General features: G+C 32.7%; 1 protein-coding gene across 1 annotated transcript in view; it reads right to left on the bottom strand.

The window, feature by feature from the left end:
- Gpr158 (G protein-coupled receptor 158) overlaps nt 1-22325 on the bottom strand; it is a 401208-nt gene that overhangs the window by 120460 nt on the left and 258423 nt on the right. The window contains exon 5 of the mRNA XM_026401197.2: nt 7339-7407. Coding sequence (XP_026256982.2) covers nt 7339-7407 — 69 coding nt within the window. The remainder of the gene's footprint in view (nt 1-7338; nt 7408-22325) is intronic.

Below are 22325 nucleotides of genomic sequence, written 5' to 3'. Positions count from 1 at the left end.
AATGAAGGAAGAGACTGAGAGATGTTATTTCAAGAACTATTTCAAGAACTCAGTAAGAAGCATTGTTCCATCCCAGAAATGGTGACTTATTTGCTGAAAAACTCAATTTAGGGATGGGAAGTTAAAAGGAAACAAATGAATTTTCCTGTAGGAACACAGTGTGACCCCAGATTGACAAGAGACTTAGAGACATGTTACCTTTGTTGATGTACCTCGGTGGCACTAGTCAATGAAGACAGTCAAAACTAGAGTGTGATGAAGGAGGAAGTCAAAACGCCAAATTATAATATGTCCCAAGAATCTGGGCTTCACATGATTTTGAAATTAAGAAGTTGACTGTTTTAACCTATTTCTCCTACAGCTGTCCACATGATTTTTCATAAAATAAACACTCATTAAGATGGCTATCTTTTTTTAAAATAGAAAATAACAAGTACTGTTGAAGAGGTAGAGAAGTAGACCACTTTGTGTTGTTGGTGGAAATGTAAAATGGCGTGGCCATTTTTGAAAACAGTTTGGCACTTTCTTAAAAATTTAAACATAGAATTACCATACGAGCCAAGAATTCTCCTCCTAGGCATATACCCAAGCAGACATCAAAGCAGATGCTTATATACCAATGTTTATGCAGCATAGAGTGAATGCCTATAATTTTATATTGCTTCATTATTCATATAGGCTTAACTTTCTTAAACCAGGCTTTCTACCTTTTCTCAGTTCCCCCATGTGGTCAGTCTAGGTATCAGTCTTATATAACTGTCTTCTGATGATCACCTCCCTATGTAACAGGTAAATACAATCTACTTGATTCACCCCACTGGTCCCATACCCCATGTAGAAAATACAGAGATTAGCAGAAGGCTGCAAAGTCCACTTTCAATCACAGTATGACACCATAGAATGCATATCTGCATGCTCTATACCCAACAAACATAACTCCCAATTGCAAGCCTTCTTCGATAATTCCCAGGACCCCAATAAATGTTTTAGAACCCTAGGTCTATCTCAGGCACCCTGTGACAGTACCATCAGCCCTCATCAGTATCTCTCTTCTCTTGTGTACCTGTGTAAAAACTGCTTGTACTTCATGTTTTTATTATGCTTCCTTGGGTGTCTCACCAAGTTGCCCACCTGAAATTAATCTCATCCCCATGAAGAATCTTCAATACAGTGGCTATTTTGTCAGAAATCAACAGCATATGGGTCAGAAAAGAACCAAAAAGGTATCTTCAAATAAACACAAGCTTCCTATGAGAGAGACATCTTGTCAGGCTCTTAGACATTAGATGGTCCACCGGGTTAAAAGAGTATCCCCTGCAAGACACAGTGTAAACATCCATGACCAATTATTCTGAAGTCCCATAAGGACAGGGCAGGGTTAAATTTCATAGCCACTCTGTACAGAGAGATACAACACAGTATTATTCACAAAAGACAAAAGATAAAAACAATTCAAGTATAATGGATGAATGATAAACAAAATGTGGTTTATACATTCATGAGCATCATAAAACTTTTCAGTCAATGACAGACCATATAAACTATAAAGTTCCATAAGATTACATCATCTAGTGATATAATAGTTATCTTTATTGATGTAAGTACACTCTGATGTGTGTAACATGATAAATTTGCTAACAATGCATTTCTAAGAATGCATCCATTCCATCATTAAGCAGCACATGACTGTATATATATATATATAATGAAAAATTATCCAGGCATAAAAAGGAATAAAATTATGATGAATGAAGCAATATGGATAAATCTTAAGAACATTATACCAAATGAAATAAGCCAGAGACAAAAACACAAATCTTGTATGATGCCACTCACATATGGCACCTGAAATAGGCAAATTCGTGGAGGCATCGGAGATGGGGATAAAGAAGCAGAATAAGAAGTTATTGTGTAAAGGATACAGAGTTTCAGTTCAGGATACTTTAAGATTTTTGGAAATAGATAGTGGTGATGGTTGTACAACATTGTCAATGTACCTAAGTCATAGAATTATACTTTTCAAAATTGTTAAAATTGTCAAGTTTTGTCTTATGTATATTTTATCACAATAAAATAATAAATAAAAATCAGAAAGGAAACAGTATAAACTCTGGTTAATACAGAGGGTGACGCAGTAGAAGAGCTTACAATAAAATATCATTATCCAGAAAAAACAGATAAAGGCTCAAATAAATAATTCCCACAGTCCCAAAGACATTACAAAAAATATGTTCTCTCAGACAAAGAAGCACAAAGAAAAATATAATACTATAGAGGAGAGAAAGGAGAGAGGGGGAGGTTGGGGAGGGGGAGTAGAAAGAAAGAAAAAAGGAATAAAGATTAGAAAAAGAGAAAGAGAAAAAATTGTGCCAATAAGAGAAAATGAAAATAAATAAAAACATTAATAAGATTTTAAGAATATCAGAATCAACTCAAGCAGAATTAACACAACTGAAAATACTCTAAACGTCATGGAATAAAGACTTGAGGAAAAAACACGAAACAAGATAGAAAAAGGACAAAGATATACAATAACCAGAAAGTGTCTTAAAATAACACTCTTCAAACTCACTTGAAGGAGGTGGACTAGATCTCGGATGTACTCTGTTTCCAATGTTTTATCTGGTATTGCTGAACTTCTCTAGCAATTTGGGAATTAAGACTCCCTTATTCTGACACTTTTCACACTATCTTGTCAGAAAACAACTATCTCATACAATTGTGTTCACAACAGCATTGTTATGCTCATTAAGTTATTTAACTTTCCAATTTCTTTTTTTGTTTTGCTCAGCATTGATCTAAACACTGCTAAAAGGCACCAAGCTAGATGTATTCTACATCAGCTTAAAAACCCACCTATAAAAGTAGGAACTTCCTACTCTATGATCATCAATCTCAGAACAGAATGGCTACCATTTTTCTTTAACAAGAAACAGGGCTTCATGGAGAAAAGGCTGACTCTAAGACTGGGAGAAGGAAAGGATAAAATGAGTCTGGAAATCTCATTGCACTAGGAGGTGGGAAAATGCTCAAAGAATGGTGGGATCATATGAAAAAGATTCAGGATACAGTTTAAATGGGCTATCATTGGCCAAATTTGGATAATTTAAATATCAAAACAATAATAGGAATGGATTAAACATTTAGCTGTTAAATATGTTCTCATTTAACTACATTATCATGGTCTCATTATCTTGTTCTCCTTATGAGCTATCAATTTCCTGTCCTTTCTTTTCTAAGCTCTATGTCTGGGAACAATATCCTCACATTTTTCCTTTGCATCTGGATGATATATTCTCCTCTGGATGGGCTTTCTCTATACTGGAGTTTTTTTTTTTTAAATCCAAGTTTTAGTTTTAGGCTTTGGGGTCATCATAGAAAAAAGATGGTATCTTGACTGACTTAAGTTTCATGCTCCTGAAACCAAGTTGATAATAGGTTGAAACAATTTTTATAGGTAAAATAGTTGAACATTGAAAACTTCAGATAGTTCAACAACATGGTTCATCCAAGCTTATATGAATTTTACATCGGGTCTTAGGGCTACTTTGAGTTATTATAAATTCCCCTGCTTTGTCCTCTATACTTCTCATTTCCTTGGAGACCTCATGGGCAATGGTGACCCACCACGGGGCAGAACATAGGGCTTCCTGGTTCTCTGTTTGATGCCATTTGAATCAATACTCTCTGTGCAAGGTATGACCACAGTGAAGACAGAGGAAGATCAGGAATTAAGAGACTAGATTCTATTCTTGGCTCTCTCATTACCTAACTGAGAAAAGTTGGATGGATGGTAACTTCTTTTAGCCTCTCTTCTTTCATTTGCAAAATATAGAGGTTGAAAAAAGACCACTGTGTTATATGTCCCTTCTAGTTCTAATATTTTGCAGGGTTTTTTTTTTTTTTTTAATAGTGCCTCGGTTGGGGAGCAATCTGGTATTGTTGCCATTCAGTTCTAAGATAAATTTGCTTCCATTGTGAGTTATTGATGTCCTTTATAGATAAGCACATCAATCAACCAAATAGGCAATGCTGCCAATAATTATGATACCGATAATTGTTGATAATTGTTTCATTAATCCATAAAAAGTCTTTTATATAATTTTATTAAAAACATACACTTTTTAAAGTTCTTTTTTCTTTTTTTATAAATTATGCAGAAGTTTTTAGGTGATTGTGAATATTAACCACTAGTCCATAAATTTGTGGACTGTGAATCATGAGACTCTTTTGAGAATCTGTAAGAAAACATTTTAAATGCTTCAGCTTTCTGCTACCAATTATAACAATGCTAAATTTAGTCAGATTTTGGTTTGTCCTCATCTACACAATGATGATAATCTCTAATTTGGACTTTCCAATATAAGAACTGTTATGAAATCGTCTGTAGTCTAAGATTGCTTAGAAAAGGCAAAAATAACCTTAATTCTTGCAAATCTGAACAACAATATGCAGCATAAAAAGAATAAATAGTTCATTGCATAACAGTGGAACAGTGAATATCCTCCAAGCCTCCTTCCATGGAGTTACCCAGCCCTAAATAAAAAATCTATTTTACTCAATTATGCTTTATTTTAAAAAAACTGTAATCCCCTCAGTAAGACCTTCATGAAAAATTCTGTGATTATCCACAATAGAAACTCAGAAAATCAATAAGATTTTTAACAAATAAAAAAGATATTGGTCACATTTATATGACCAAAAGATTAGGCCTTTTGGTGATTCAGGTTGAGCAACTCTAATCCAAAAATCTGAAATCTGAAATGTTTTGAAATTAATTTTGGATTTCAGAGCATTTTAGGTTCTGTATTTTCAGATTATAGATGTTAAACTGGTAAAGCCTATCCAAATATTCCAAGATCAAAATCTCTGAAATCTGAAACACTTCTGGTTTCAGGGATACTCGACTTGTATTTGGTTTACTTGATCACCCTCCACATTTAATTAAATACTCTTTCTTACAGCAACACTCTAGCCATAAGGTGTGAACTTCTTTTCTGCAAATCCAGGGAAGATAGTGTATCCTGATCCAATGACCAGATTAGTCTTGTCAACAATGCTTTCTATAAGTACATCCATGCATGTAGCCGAAGACTTCAATGTCAATTACCAAAACAGCATTCCCTGTATCTCATGTAAAATAAAATCATTCTCCTTTTTCAGACTCAATCAATACTACATTTAATCTCTCATCTCCTTGACCCATATTTTATGCTATATCCAAATCTTTCTTAAATAATTTGATCCCTTCTGTCTTCAGAGCATGAATACTAACTTAATTATAAACAAGGATATAAGTATACACTTGGAAGCTATCCATTAGTATCTTAAGAAGTTACAAAAAGAGTTTATTTTGGAAAAGATGAAATATGTAGCTAATTAAACATGAAGTCAGCAGGATAAAATATCCTAATGTTCCTAAAAGGAGAATTTGTTTGGTAAGCCTCCTTCCCTGTTTTCTGAAGTTAGATAAGATTATCAAATGAAAGAAAATTAATAAAACTATAAGGATAGAGTCCTGAGGCACTCAAGTATTGAGGTAGGAAAGAAGATAATAATCAACAAAGAAGGCCAACATGGAGGAGCAAGTGAAGTAAGTGGAAGAAGAACATGATGTCCTGGCAGCCTTATCATCTCCTCTATACCTACTCTTATTTCAGATCTCTGACCCTCAACTGATGTCTTAATTCCTAGACTTGGTTAGATGTCTTTCCTAAGTGCCTCTTCAGAATTCAGCTATGACTCTTAAAATTTGTCACATTGTATTATAATTGTACTGACTCATTTCTGCCTGTAAATTGTAAGCTTTTTGAAAGAAGAAATCAAGTTTATCTTGCTCAAAGAATATTCCCAGAAATTATCACAGTGCTTAGCAAACAGTAACTGCTGAACACGAGTTGGTTAAACTGAATTAGTAAAATCAGTACTTACCTTATAATTGTAAACAAGGTGCTGCTGTGATAAAATTAGTCTACTATGATACCTAAAGCACTATTAACACACATTTATTTCATTATGTTCATTAAATTTTTATATTTGTTTTTCCATAGGGAATTTTCTAACATTAACTAGTTGGTGAGTTTTAAAGTGTTGATTTAGGTAAAAGGGGGAGGAAGAAGGAAATGAATACTTAGTGTGTGAGAGTGTGTGTGTGTGTGTGTGTGTGTGTGTGTGTGTGTGTTAGGAGGAGTGGTTTCTTTTTTGGTACCAGGGGTAGAACGGAGGGGCACTCAACCACTGAGAGACATCCCCAGCCCTTTTTTGTATTTTATTTAGAGACAGGGTCTCACTAAGTTGCTTAGGGCATTAAAGCTGGCTTTGAACTCCTGATCCTCCTACCTCAGTCTTCCAAGCTGCTGGGATTACAGGCATGCACCATCATGCCTGGAACTTATGGTATATATTAAGTCTTACTTATACAAAATATGCCTTTCATATATTATCTTACTTAAACATTTAATTTTCCTCACAAACATGGAATAAAAGTATAAGTAGTTCCATTTTAGGAGAGGAAATTAAGCTTTATAAATGATAAGTGACTTGTCTAAGGTCACCCAAATGTTAAGTCAGGATGTAAATAACTGTGAAGCTCTTAGTAATACGTATGGGTATGTGCATATAAATAAGGGATTTACAGCATATGTGTATATAAATATGTATATATGTGTGTGGACATGCACAAAAATATATATTTTGTATAATATATGCATTATATATTATATATTTGTACATATTTATGTATAATACATGCACATTTATACATAAACAATATACATATATATTTGTATGTGTGTGCATGTGTGAACACACATTGTTACAATTTGAATCTAAAATTGTTCACCAAAGAGCTCATATGTTAGGCACTACAGCAATGTTCAGGAGTAAAAAGACTGGAATATGAGAGCTGTAACCTCATCAGTGGGTTAATCCATTTTATGAATTAATAATGTACTACTGAGTACATTATTAATTCATAAAAATCACTACTGAGTTGTGACTGTAGGTAAGTAGGGCATGGATGTAGAAAGCAGGTCACTAGCCCTTGGACCATATCTCTTCCTAGCTCATGCTTCTGCATCCAAGCTGCCATGATTGAACAGCTTTCCTCTGCCATGTTCTTCCCTCCTGAGATTCTGCCTCATCTTGGGTCCAGAGTAATGGAATCAGCTGACCATGGACTGAGACTTCTGAAATCATGAGCTTCAAGTAATTTTTTCTTCCTGTAAGTCATTCTTATTAGGTGTTTTGGTCACCACAATGAAAAGCTGACTAATACACATACATAAAATACCAGCACAAGAAAAAAATGGCTACTTTTAAAATATAATTGTTACTTACAGGAAAGTATAGAAGCAGAGACCCAAAAAGGATTGTTTCCAACAGGATAAGGCCCGATGCTCTGATGCTCTATAAAACATAATGAAAATGTCATTGTTAAGTTTTTAGACATAAAAGAATTTATCCTATTTTGAAAATGCCCCATCCATTAGAACAACATTTATGGGTGAAATTATATAAATAAATGACAATTATCTAGCAGTCAAGTGGATAAATAAGAGAAACATGCAAAACAACTATGAAAGTGATAATAGATTTAATGATACTGCCAGTGACTTAATTCTATAAATTTGAATCACTGAGTAGGCTAATCAGCTTATAACATTGCTTTGATAATTCTTTTAATCCAAGAAATTCATACACACAGAAATTATCTATATTTCTGAAATATCAGCCACAAGTACATATCAACTGCTAACCCTAAACCACTTCACAAATACCCACAGGATAGTTCTGGCAGATAAATCAAGCACATACATAAAGTCTTGAAATCTAAATGGTATATCTCCCACAATGGTTAAAATAGAATTCCCCCAAATCACTAACATGGCTCCACTATGAATAATATGAATCACATTAAATAACCTAAGTATCTCACATGGTGTACATGCTTAAATGTTATTCAGCAGTCAAAATTCAAAAAACTTAATTTTCAAATAAACTCTCCTGAATTTTTGTTTATTTAGTTTTCTAAACATAAATATGTATAATGTAATTAAGATGCTTGTTAAATTCCTGTAACAAAATGCTTAGAATTGGAACAAGATATAAAATACCAAAGTTAATCTTATCTCTTAATAACAAATTTTGCTTCAATGAATTCAAGTATCAGTACATTGATTAAGAATATAAACACAAAAACAGGTCATTCTGGGATCCCTGTGTTTTCATTTAATGCAATATAAAAGACATACACAAATGTCATCTCATACAAATATCTTAATAGGAAAATTACTTGAGGTAATAACAATTAATTTTGCAACAATAAAAATACTATAAAGCCAAACCATGAGAATATATTTTATATTAAACAAATAAACAACCTTTGATAGTGTGTTTTTACCCATAAAAATGCTTCATGCAATCCCTCAAAGAACTCAGGATTTTTACTACTTTAAAATTTGAGAGTAAGAAACAAGTTTAATCAGTGAACAGATTTGATTATTCAAGTACTTATTGATATTGGTCATGCGAGCTAGTAGATAATTCAATGAAAAGAAAATTTCTATCTACAAGTGTTTAAGTGAGTTTTGACTGGCAGAATTTCTAAAATGGCAAATTGTGTTTGCAAAGTATACCTAATTATGAACACTCTATGGCTTGTGTTTTAAACTTTCAAAACAATGTTACTAAGACTGAAAATCCACAATACTATATAAAACTGCTTATAAAATAACCTATGCAATATTGATTAAACACATAGTCATGAAAAAGAGCTGCAGGGTGTAGTGGAATATATGGACTTTTGGAGTTAAGTCCATCTCAGTATCAATTATGAAACAACCACTTTAGGCAGCACTAAACTTCAATTGCCTCACCCATAGAATGCATATTCTAATATTTACTTAATTAAATTTGACAGGACTATTAAGCACAAAGTGTACAAAATGGCTACCATCATGCCTGGTTCTTAATAAGTACATATATATTCTTTAAGTCAGAAAGCTGCATCAGGATGATGAATCTAAAAACTACAAAGGTCCATGTTGTTAGCTGTCAAATGTTTCATGCTGGAATCCAAAATTACCACAGAGGAGCCCAAAACCTGGAAGGGACCCAGCAGTTTCTTCTCTAGGTTGTGGATGTGCTGTGTGATACAGTGGTCTCTTCCATCCTGCAGCAGTTTCTGATAGTTTTAGAGCCTGTGGGCTCTGTATCTGTATTATAGCCATCACCACCACATAACAGCAGCACTAATAGTGCATGATTTTGTATATGTTTTCAGAGTAAATAGCTTGTCTCTTTTTCACCTGGAAATGTGGAGAACTCTTAACTCTTGCTTAACTTTGCTCCTGGCTCAACAGAGAAGCCCATAATTTCAATTTATACATTAGAACTCAGAGAAGCTATTTCATAATCAAATGTAAGGTATATCATAAACCTATACTTTTTGCTTTCACAATATTCCTTGGCAGAGCTGGCTTCATGGCCTCACAGATTGAGCAGGAACCCTTTAATAAGTGGAACTCAAGGACACAGAAGAGGCCTCATGTTCCTCAAAATATGTTCACCACTGTCTCACTGGTTATTAGAAGTGCCAAGGATTAATGCAAGTTGTTTTAAATTTAAAGTGAAGAAGGATAGAAGAGGCACTCAGTGTGTATGGAAGAGAGGAAGAATTGGAAATGAAGAAGGATGAGGGAGATAATGAGCAAAATAACAAAGGTCAAGAAAAAAATGTCATTTTTTTTCACAGTTTGCTTGAAATAGAAATGGTAGCATGGAACTATTTTTAACTAGAGTTGTTAGATGGGAAACACTTGAAAAACTTTCTTGAAATATAATCAACAATATATACTATGATACTATTTATGTAAAATATACATAAAATTACACTATACATTGTGTGTGTGTGTGTGTGTGTGTGTGTGTGTGTGTGTAAACAAAGGTCTAGAGGATGTATACTAAGCTGATAATCATTTCTTCTGGAGAAGAGAACATATTTGGGTTTCAGATCTTCTAAACCTAGAAATACATTAATTTCTCTGAAAGAGCTTATAGTTATACATTGTTGTTCAACATATTTTTAATAAATCAATTTTTAAAAACTAAAATGTGTCAGGGCTGGGGTTGTGGCTCACCTGTACAGTGCTTGCCTCGCACGTGTGAGGCACTGGGTTTGATTCTCAGCACCACATAAAAATAAACAAACAAAATGAAAGTATTGTGTTCATCTACAACTAAAAAAAACTTTAAAAAAACTTAAAATGTGACAACTATTAGAAAATTTTACCATTATGTACTATTGATGCAAAAAGTCTAAACCTTTCTTTCAAGTAATATTTTCACATCAAGTTTTATTTATTTTAATGGATAAAAATTATCAATTGTTGTATTCCAGTACTGTCAGATGAATATAAAGTTGGGGAGCTAATGTTGAGTCTAACTCTTTGGTTTAGCATACACAGAACCTAATAATACAATTTCAGTTTTATGCTACAGGTGAGCATATTCTACCTCATTCCATTCCTACCCCCACCTTCCCCACTTCTTAGACCAAGGATGACTTGTAAAGGTTTATAAGACAGATGTCAAACCTGTAGAACAAAGAAAAGGTTAATCATAATATGCTAATTTTATCAAATTATGTCAAGGTCAATTTATAAATTCCATAATCCTTGGATTCAAACTATGGAGGAACAAGATGAAGCCCAGATGTAGTTTCCATAAGATTTGCCTAGGATATTACCTCCCAAAGGAAGCTAAGTCATTGGAAGTAATAAAATGAGAATGCTGAAGGCTGAATTTTTAAAAATAATTAAAATGGTTTCTTATTATTTCCCTGATTCTAAAGGAACTAACTACTTCATTTATAACTATTAGGCATTTTTAATCTCTGGGGAAATTAATGTATATATTACTAAAGCATTGCAGCTGCTTTTGATTGTAGCTGACTTGACCTTCCAGCATTTTAACTTTATTTCTACTACAAAAGAAATCTCTAAGCATGAATACGTTTTTACATAGTTGAAACTCAAAATCTAAAAGAAAATGTAAGATAGTAATGGAATTATATTTTGAAAGGGATAAACTATCATTGGTTTAGGTGATAAACAAAGACACTACAAATTTATATGGTTTACAAAAAGAATAAGACACATTAGCAGGAAATGACTCATAAGGTACAGTTTTTATTTTAAATATTTTATTTCTATAAAGAAATCCATGGACAGAGAGACTTCTGATGAAACCTGATAAACACCTGGAAGTATATAATATAGATTAGAAACCAAGTGTAAAATGTGATGGTGAAGAGTTTAATATTGAGAGGTATGGGGACACTGTTTTTCAATAATTTTAACAATTATATGTGGATAGGAATAGACTACAGCCAGTCTGAAAGAATGTATGCAGTTCATTTATCTTAAAATCTGTCATGAAATACAGAAAACTCAAAATTTAGAGAAATTTGTTAAGAAACAATTGTGAAAAATGGGATCAGTTAAAATCAGTTTTAGATTTTCAGAAAAATTTTCAAACACTAAAATGGGGGCGGTATAAAAAAGCAGAGAGAGATGATCAGGACAGAAACTCTCCATGTATAATATAAGTAATTCAGAGAATTATAAATTCATGGACTAAAACACACAGACTTTATATCTAGATGGTTTGTATTATGGTTTACAGATGTGATGTCCCCTAAGATATGAGACAATGAAAGAATTTTCAGAGGTAAAATGATTAGATTATGAGAGGTTTAGCTCCTCGAAAGATTCATCCATTAATACAGATTAACTGGGAAACTGTAGGTAGGTATGGTTTGTTCTTGGTGAGTAGAGCTCTCTCTGTTACCATGTACTGAGCTGCTTTCCACCTCCAAAGGCTTCCTCCATGAGGTTCTGCCTCATCTGCCTCATCTCTGGGACCAGAGCTACAGGGTCAGCTCACCATGGACAGAACCTCTGAAATCATGAGCCAAAATAAACTTTTCCTCCTCTTGACAGATCTTTCAGTAGCAGCAGCAACAACAACAACAACAAAAGTTTGTAATGTCAGCATTAATCCTTCATTAGCATTGTGTCCTTGGGCAAGTTGCATAACTTTCTGAGATTTAGTTTCTTTGCCTATAAAAAGGGTAGTACTATTGTGAAGATTGATAAGAGCAGACACTCAGTCAGTGTTAGTTTTGCATAAATTTTTCATGTACAAATATAGAAAGTGAGGTCAACAGGGTACCTAAGCTTAGTCAGCTGGTGAATGACAGATTCCAGGAAAACTATCATCCATAGCTGTTGATTCCCAATGCTGTTTCCTTGGAACATACAATTTGACCCTCAGTGGTTTTGTTCTTACCCAAAATAAAAATAGCAGGACAATATGGAATTACATAATTACACAACCAGGTAACACAACTAAGCATTTAAAAATAAACAAGTAAGGGTTTGATTCAGATTCTATTAAAAATTTACTAAAATTGCTGATAGTTTTAAGTAAAACAGTAAAAGAAACTGACACATTGCTTTAACTAAATATTCTTTCTCATTTCTAAGACTTTACTTATAAAATCCATCTTTATGACATGATAATTTATTTATTGTTGAGGAGTTTTAAGACCTTTTGAAAAGTTCAGCCAAAAATACAGTCCAAAATAAATATGCAAATGTAAAAAGAACTGGCTAATGGCTAATGCCCTAAGGCAAAAACTAGTAAACTTTGGGACTACTTTTTCCACAAGCACTAATCTATGAGTGAACATGTAATTTCAGAATGTCTATGGTTTAATCAATAAGAAAATAACAAAATTAAACATTTGTACATTCTTCTTTATAATAAAATTATCTTTGAGCTAAACATTTGTACATTCTTTTTTTTATTAGTTATACATGACAGTATATTTTAGCTTTCATATATATACACACACCACACACACACACACACACACACACACCACACACACATCTATCTATCTATCTATCTATATATGATTCAACTGTAAGCTTACAACTCTGTTCATTTATATATAAGCAATCTTAAGAAAATAGAAATGAAAAATTGAAAAATATAAAACCAATGATTCAACTTGTGATTATTATGTCTTGAAAATTTGGAAGCCAGTCATGAGGTTTCATCCAAAATATTTCCTTGTGAGCTTTAGCTATAAAAAATGGAGTAGCTCACATGAGTTCTAATATATCTTGAAATCAGTGATGATTTAAAAAATATATAGTTCAAAGTAATATATCATATACATAGTTTCATGTTATTGAAAACAGTTCAGAACACTAAATGAAGAGGAAAAACCAATGACTTTGTAGACATTCGAAATTAGAAATAACAGATCATTCATTATTACTTATGATTTATCATCTGGCTAGGAAAACACTTTTCATGGCAATAATTTTTTGCAGAATTAATATGAGATGTTTGCCAATTGGCTCTGCTTTGTTTCAGATAATGTGAACACTTAAGATGCTCCCCCTGGTCTCACTTGATTTTAGAACTCAAAATTTATGACTCACTACAGTTTCAGAGGTGCAGAATAACTCAGATGCATGAGAGGGAATGTTTTGGATAACTTTCATTCATCTATATCTCTAGTATTCATGCCCAAAGCAACTAATCACCAAAACAACAACTCTCATACTTCTTAACTCTAAGCCCTTTTTCCCTTTTAATATGCCACTAGAATACCTTCTAAAACTGTGAAGGATCATGTCCTATTTGTCCTCATGTTTCCATGGGTTCTCTGCAAAATATGCAGATTCAGCTGCTATTTTTCTAAAATTTATTTGGAATCTTCAATTCCATTTTTCTTTCAATATAGCTAAATACAGCAATTCATTTTGCATAGTGGAGATAAATTCTTTGAATGTCAAAAAAATACAGAAATGAATGATGTAGACTAAAATACCAAATAAAGCAATCTTGCCTTGGGAAAAATTACTTTATATCCTTAAAAAAGTGTCATGAAATTACTGAAACACACTATGTAATTAGCCCAGACTTCTAATATTCATGAAAAACAACTGATATTAACTGATACAGTTTTCAAATAAGAAGTATAAATTGACAAAAAAATTCTTCCTCATAAAAAATCCTAACGGAATGAATGTAATCAAAATATAAAATAATATTATTTTAAAATTTGTCATTAAAGAGATAAAATACTTTGACCACTTTTTCAAAATACCAATATTTGCTACATTGAGATAAACTCAAATATTATTTAGTTTGACATCATTAATTTTAAAAACTTAAATGTATTTTATAGTAAAGAAATTTAAGAAATTTCACAAATTATTCATTTTCATGTATTTCTAAGTATTCATAGATTTATGTAATTTTTCTTTATCATTTGAACATTGTTTAATTTCATAATTTTAAAAATTTGGTATGCTGAAATTTTTAATTTCTGTGTATAACTATTTTGAAATGCTAATGTTCATAAATTAGCATTTGTTTGTTGATCAGTATCAGCATGTTCTTAGTCTTCTTAAACAGGAAAAAAATTGTGAGAGTGGAAACAGAATTTCTTAATACTATTAAGCTTGTCTTTAACACATTATCCATCCTCTGCAGCATGTTTGGAAATGTATGGAACAACAGAAAAAGTACAAAACAGAAAAATGTTTCATATTTAAAATACTTGGATATGGCCTAACTATTCTAGGACTTGTTTATTAATTTTACTTTATGCTTTTTTTATAATCCTTATTTTATACATGTAACAAAAAGTTTTATTCTACTAATACATTTACAAATAATCAGACATGATAAGAACTTCAGTGAGATATCCAATAAATGATTTAATAAGGTATAATAAATGCTCCACTATTGGAAAGAAGAGTAAACAGTTCAGAAACTTAAAATAGTATAATATCTGACAGGTAAGCAACAAAGTTGGATTTTAAATGGTGTGGGGGGAAAACTGTTTTAGACACAAAGGTGATGAACACAGGATTTCAAAACTGAATCTTTGAAATAGTTTAAGGATTTCTAGATTATATGGAGCAAGTTGGATACTGACTTGCCTCAAACTTAAGAGCATTAAGAACCATCAAGTGGGCATTACAGAATTTAGTCCATATTGAGTGTGTCATTCTTAAAATTGTTAGTCAAAATACAACTGAAAAAGGAATGAAATATTAATTAATTAACATCCTGTTTATATCCTGTTAATATTTTTATTGTCAACTCTAGCCATTTATTTCATTAAATCATTCTGTTTCAGATAGACTTTATGCTTATCATCAAATTATAATGTTTACAATTAAATAATTATCTTATAATATTTTAAAGTTTTATTTCTTATATCCATGGAAGTGGTTTAGGAAAGACTTTCAAATAATTAATTCATGAGTTGTAATTAAGTAATAACTGCTACCCTTTCTCTACAGAATTGAAAAAGGTCACACTAGCTGATGGATGTTTTAATTAGTTTTCTTTCTTTGTTATGGATTCTTTATTTTAAAATATACTATTTTATTCACTAGGACAGATTATCAACTCAAAAAGACATAAGACATAAGTGAAATAATTGTGTATAGAGAAATTAGTAGAGCAACTTGACAATAGAGAATTAGGACAGTGTATAAAAAAACAAAAATTACAATGTAATAGATATTTTTAAAGGTAATGTGTTTAGCTGTAATAGAGGTTAAATTTTACTAAATCAGTTCTCTGAAAGAAATAAGCTTTTTAAAGTTTGTTGAAATAACTCTAAATACATATCTTCATCCCCAACTACTTTCTGGATCTCTAGACTCAGGATTTCACTTGCTTATAGGACATTTTCACCTGAATGAACTACCTCAAAGTCAAGATGCCCCAAATTAATTTTTTCCAACCACTTTTCTATTCAGGTTTCCTATTCTTATTAAGAATAATCAATTATTTACTTATATTATAGTCAAACCATATCTGAAACATACTAGACTAGAAATGAAAGAATTGGATTTTTTGAAAACTCATTTTCATAGTTTTTACCTTTGTTTTTTATTCATATTTTTACTTTCATAGTTTTACTTTTTTTCAGAACTTTCAAATTTTTCTTGACCAAGTACCCCATGAAATGAATGAGTGGTTAAAAAAATAAGCAATTAAACTGAAAAGTCACATTAATGTTAAAAAATATTCAAGGAAACAGGAGAGTTTTCATTTTAATACATGGAATACTCAATGATTTAGTTTTCAAAGGCTAAGGAAGAGAAAATATAAGAGAAGGGAGATGGGAAAAAGCAGAAGAAACTACATGTTTATAGCTGGTTACACATACTGTTACTTCTTGGTTTCATAGAGAAACCTGAGCCAGACAGGGTGGGTAGAGAAAATGAGATGAAGGTACAAATAAAGTCACTTTCCACTTGTCTTTATAACATAGGTGCTTTTTCCTTGTTAACTGTACTCTCCTCCTCTATCTATCCTACCTCAGATATTCCATACCCTTCATGTCACCTTTTCTGTCATTTCATCCAGGCCTGCCCTATTCAAGTAAGGCACATACACCAAAGTAATTCCCTTATTCCACTTAATCCCTTTCAATTTCTTCCATGCATTATTTTACCTGTTGTTAAGTAAAAGAACATAATAAGTCATATCCTTGTAAGTAAAGGGTGTTAGTGATTGGCAATACTTTAATGGTTGTCCTTCCAGATTGAACTTGGCAAACAAAATAGACAACATTTAAAATGTAAGAGTGACCATCTTTCTCCTTTTGATTAACTTTGGCTTGAAGTCTACTTTATTTGATACGAGGATGGAAATCCCTGCTTGCTTCCATAGTCCATGTGAGTGGTATGATTTGTCCCAACCTTTTACCTTCAGTCTGTGTATGTCTTTTCCTATCAGATGAGTCTCCTGTAGGCAGCATATTATTGGGTCTTTTTTTAAAATCCAGTCTACTAGCCTATGTCTTTGATGGGTGAATTTAATCCATTAACATTCAGGGTTATTATTGAGACATATCAATATAATTCCAGCCACATTTGTTTATTTTTGTTATTTAACTTGACTTAATTTTTCCTTTAGAGTACTACCTCTTGCTGCTGATTTTCATTGTTGTTTTTCATTTCCTCTTCATGGAATATTTTGCCAAGGATGTTTTGTAGTCCCAGTTTTCTAGCTATAAATTCTTTTAACTTTTGTTTATCATAAAAGATTTTATTTCATCTTCAAATCTAAAGCTTAATTTTTCTGGATACAAGGTACTTGGTTGGCACCCATTTTCTTTCAGAGCTTGATATATGTTGTTCCAGGATCTTCTAGCTTTCAGGGTCTGTGTTGAAAAGTCCACTAATTGGTTTTTCCCTATATTTAGGCTGATTCCTTTCTCTCAAGGCTTTTAAAATTCTCTCCTTATTCTGTATGTTGGGCATTTTATTATAATGTACCTTGATACAGATCTGTTGTGATTTTGTACATTTGGTGTCCTTTAGGCATCTTGAATTTGGATTTCCAATTCATTCTTCATGTTTGGAAAGTTTTCTGATATTATTTCATTGAATAGATTGTTCATTCCTTTGGTTTAGACTTCTATGCCTTCCTCTATCCCAATAACTCTTAAATTTGGTCTTTTTTACTCTATCCCATATTTCTTAAATGTTCTGCTCATTTGACCCAGCTACCCCTCTCCTCGGTCTATATCCAAAAGACTTAAAAACAGCATACTACATGGACACAACCACATCAATTTTATAGCAGCATGATTCACAATAGCTAAACTGTGGAGCCAACCTAGATGCCCTTCAGTGAATGAATGGATAAAAAAAAATGTGGCATATACACACAATAGAACTTTACTCAGCATTAAAAAAGAACAAAATCATAGCATTTGCAGGTAAATGGATGGCGTCAGAGAAGATAATGCTAAGTGAAGTTAGACAGTCCCCCAAAAAACAAATGCCAAATGTTTTCTCTGAGATAAGAAGGCTGACTATATTGGGGTAGGGAGGGAGAGAATGGGAGGAATAGATGGATTCTAGATGGGGCAGAGGGGTGGGATGTAAAAGGAGGGGGCAGGGGATTCACAAGGATGGTGGAATGTGATGGACATCATTAACCAAAGTACCTGTATGAAGACAGGAATTGGTGTCAACATACTTTATATACAACCAGAGATATGAAAAACTGTGCTGCATATATGTAATAAGAATTGTAATGCATTTTGCTGTCATTTATTTTTTTAAAAAAATCAATAAAAATAAATAAATAAAATGTAAGAGTGAGGAGAAGGATTCAAAATGGTGGATTAGAGAAGGTTGCTTCCCTGGTTGCTCTCTGGCATGAAACCAAACATTCAGACATGCAGTTTCTCAGCAAGAAGGTCTGAAGGGTGTCTGGACACAGAGAGATCACAGGCACCACCCAACTAAACAGAAAGGTGTCCTGCACAACATTATTTTGTGGAAAAGAAGCTGCATCTCTCTTGGCTACTAGGGAAATCAGAAGAAGGAACTATTTTTAAGCTCCAGTGTCAGGGAACAGCAGCTGGGGAAAATGAATCCCGACAACTGTGCTGAAAAACAGGTTTGGCAAACCCACACCGCACAGAAAAGTGTGTACCTAAGTGATTGGGAGAAAATCAAGCATTGAAAGGTGCTTACAAAGGGAAAAACTGATGGGGGAAACATGCTTGGCTTCCCCCTTCTGTTCCAGAATGACTCCTTGAAAGACTGACTGGGAGAGTCATGCCTGGCTGGGAAAGACAAGTCTGGCTAGAATTCAAAAAGGGCAGCATAGAAATCGATTGAGTACATACTCTGAACCCAGAAGTCTAAACACAAATTTCATGAGTGACTAAGGGGGAAAAGAATTGGACCCTCCACCTCATGAGTGAAACCCAGAGGTTTTTCCTGGGGGATGGTCTCCCAGCCATGGTCCAGCAACTACCCAGCCTGGAAGGTATGCTGATTTAAAATGTTTAGACCAATATGCCACTCAAAGAAGAGCCTAAACTGTCCCAAGGAATCTTGCCTACACGATTTCCCTTCATACTTCAGCAACCCCACCTAACACATCTGAGAAGGGAAGCCAAAAATCTTTTAAAATTCAACAGAAACAATTCTTTAACTTTTCATCATGAACCTTTTTTTTTTCTTCTCCTTCTCCATCTCCATCTGACTCTATGCTCAGTTGTGACCTGAATGGTTCATGGACAAGCATATTCATTTCTTTTTTTTTCATTCCTAGCATTTTTTGAAGGCAGTTTTTTCTCATCAATTAGTATTTTGAAGACAAGATATTTGATTGAAATATATCAGTTTTGTTCTTGTGCTCTTTTACATTTTTTAATTATTTTTTTTTATTTTATACACTTTTTTCTCTAATATCTTTCCCTTGATTCTTTCTCTCTTTTCCTATGTTAATAGCCAATCTTTATTGATCTGATTATCACTCTTCCTATTTTACTTCTATTTTCTCTTCTCTTTCCTCACAATTATCACAACCTACATTACTTATTTTCTATCCCTGTTCACAATTTAAAATGTAAACACATAAGTAAGCTTACTGTTTTTATCATGGGCAATAACTGATGATATCATTTGTTTATTGTGGCCATTAAAATAATAGATTCCAAAGCAGAAACTATTTGGTTTAATGCTGTAAAAATTGTTTGTATTGGTTTTTGTTATTATCTGTCTCCCCCTAAACTGTGAAGTACTGGAAACTTTCAGGAACACTGCAATTTCACAGGGGAAAAAATCTCTACTCAAATAGAGTCAAAATCATAATGTTAAATGAGAAGATATACAAACAACATGAAAAAGCAAGGGAAAAAACTGCCCAAAACAAACCTATATAATTCAATAAAAGAATCCATTGAGACCATGGTAGAAGAAATATCATCAAAAGAGTTTAGAATGTACATAGTTAAATTGATCTGCAAGGAAAAGATGATGTAAGGAGTAACTTTGGAGAGAAAATACAGGAAGCAAAAGATCACTTCATTACAGAGAGAGAGAGAGAGTCTGAAAAAAAAGAAATATTCAAAACAAACAAACAAACAAAAATCAATAAGCCAAATTAAAAATTCATTGAAAAGCATCTAGACTAGACACAGACAAGATCACTTAAAAGAGTTTCAGGGAATGAAAACAAAGATATAATTTTGAAAATAAAGTTGACCATGTAGAAAAGATACTAAGAGACCATAAACAGAACTTCCAAGAAATATGGAACAACATGAAAAGACCAAACTTAGGAATTATTATGATAGAAAAAGGCTTGGAGATACAAAACAAAGGAATACACAATATTTTCAAAGAAATAATATCTGAATATTTCCCAAATCTTAATAATGAAATGGAAAAATCAAGTACAAGGGGCATACAGGGCCCCAAATATACAAAATTATAACAGACCCAACCAAGGTACATTATTATGAAAATGCCCAACATACAGAATAAGAATAGAATTTTAAAGCTTGCCAGAGAAACATGACCATTCATATTTACAGGGAAACCAATCCAGAACTCAGCCAAATTCTCAACTCAGACCCTTAAAGCTGGAGGTCTTGGAATAAAATATATATCAAGTTCTGAAAGAAAATGTTTACCAAATAAGAATACTAAACAGCAAAACTAAGCTTCAGAATTGACAATGAAATAAAAACCTTTTGTGATAAACAAAAAATAAAGAATTCACAAGAAAGCCTAGACTAGAAAACATGTTCAATATTTCATGAAAAATAAAAGTGAAAACCAGCAAAGGAAGGAACTACACTTAGAAGAATAGTCAATCAAATGGGGAACTAATTTAAATTAAAAACCAGAAATAAATCAAAATGATAGGAAATAAAATTCATATCTTAATAATAACATTGAATTTAAATGGCTTAAACGCATCAATCAAAAGACGTGAACTGGCAGATTGGATTAAAAAATAAGATCCAACAAAATGCTGTCTCCAAGAGACTCACCTCAAAGGCAAAAACATCCACAGAATGAAGGTAAAATGATATGAAAAATCCTCAGAAAAGAAAAAATTTGGGAATCAATCAAACAAAAGAAGTGAAAGACCTGTACAATGAAACCTACAGAACACTAAAGAATGAAATAGAAGACAACATTAGAAGATGGAAAGTTCTCCCATGCCTTTTTTGTTAGGTAGTATTAATAAAATCAAAATGGCCATACAACCAGAAGTGTTATACATATTTAATGCAATTTTCTACTAAAATTCCAATGGTGTTCTTCATAGAAAAAGAAAAAGCAGTCATGAAATTCATTTGGAAAAAAAAGACCCAGAATAGCCAAAGCAATCCTCAGAGAGAAAAGTGAAGCAGAAGGTATAACAATACCAGACCTTAACTTATACTGTAGAGCTACAATAACAAAAACAGCATGATATAATATTGGCACCAAAGCATACATGTACAGGAATGGTACAGAATAGAAGACACAAAGACAAACCCCCATGACTACAGTTATCTCATCCTAGATAAAGGTGCCATAAGCATAATTGGAGTAAAGATAGCCTCTTCAACAAATGGTACGTGGAAAACTGGAAGTCCATATATGATAGAATAAAATTTAATCCCTATCTTTCACACTGCACAAAAATCAATGTGATTCAAGGACCTAGGCACTAGACCATAGATCCTATGCATACTAGAAGAAAATGTAGGACCAACTCTCCCCCATGTCACCTTAGGAAAAGACCTCCTCAACAAGACTCCAAAACACAAGAAATAAAATCAAGAATCAATAAATTAGATGAATTCAAATTAAAAAGCTTCTTTACAGCAAAGGAAACAACCAGGAATATAAAGAAAGAATTTACAGAATTGGAGAAAATCTTTCCCACCTATTAATTATTAATCTCCAAAGAACTCAAAAAACTTAACACCAGAAAAAAAACAAAAACCAAATCAATATATGGGCTAAGGTACTGAGCAGGAATTTCACAGAGGAAGAAATAAAATATATAAAAATATGTTCAACATCTCTAACAATTAGAGAAATGCAAATTAAAACTGTACTGAAATTCCATATCAATCCAGTCCGAATGGTGATTATCAAGAATCCAAGTAATAATAAATGTTAGTGAGGATGTAGGGGAAAAGGTTCACTTATACATTGCCAGTGGGAATGCAAATTGGTGTAGCCACTATGGAAAGCAGTATGGAGATTCCTCAGAAAACTTGGAATGGAACCACCATTTGACCCAGTTATCCCACTCCTTGGAATATATCCAAAGGACTTAAAATCAGCATTCAAAAGGCATGCAGTTGTATAAATGTTTATAGCAGCTCAATTCAAAATAGCTGAGAAATGAAAGCAACCTAGGTGCACTTCAACAGAAGAATGGATAAAGAAAATGTACATCTA

Source organism: Urocitellus parryii, chromosome 9 (genome assembly GCF_045843805.1).
Source record: "Urocitellus parryii isolate mUroPar1 chromosome 9, mUroPar1.hap1, whole genome shotgun sequence".
NCBI lineage: Eukaryota > Metazoa > Chordata > Mammalia > Rodentia > Sciuridae > Urocitellus > Urocitellus parryii.
The sequence above is the reverse complement of the archived record's forward strand: the minus strand, read 5'-3'. Positions and strand labels throughout refer to the sequence as shown.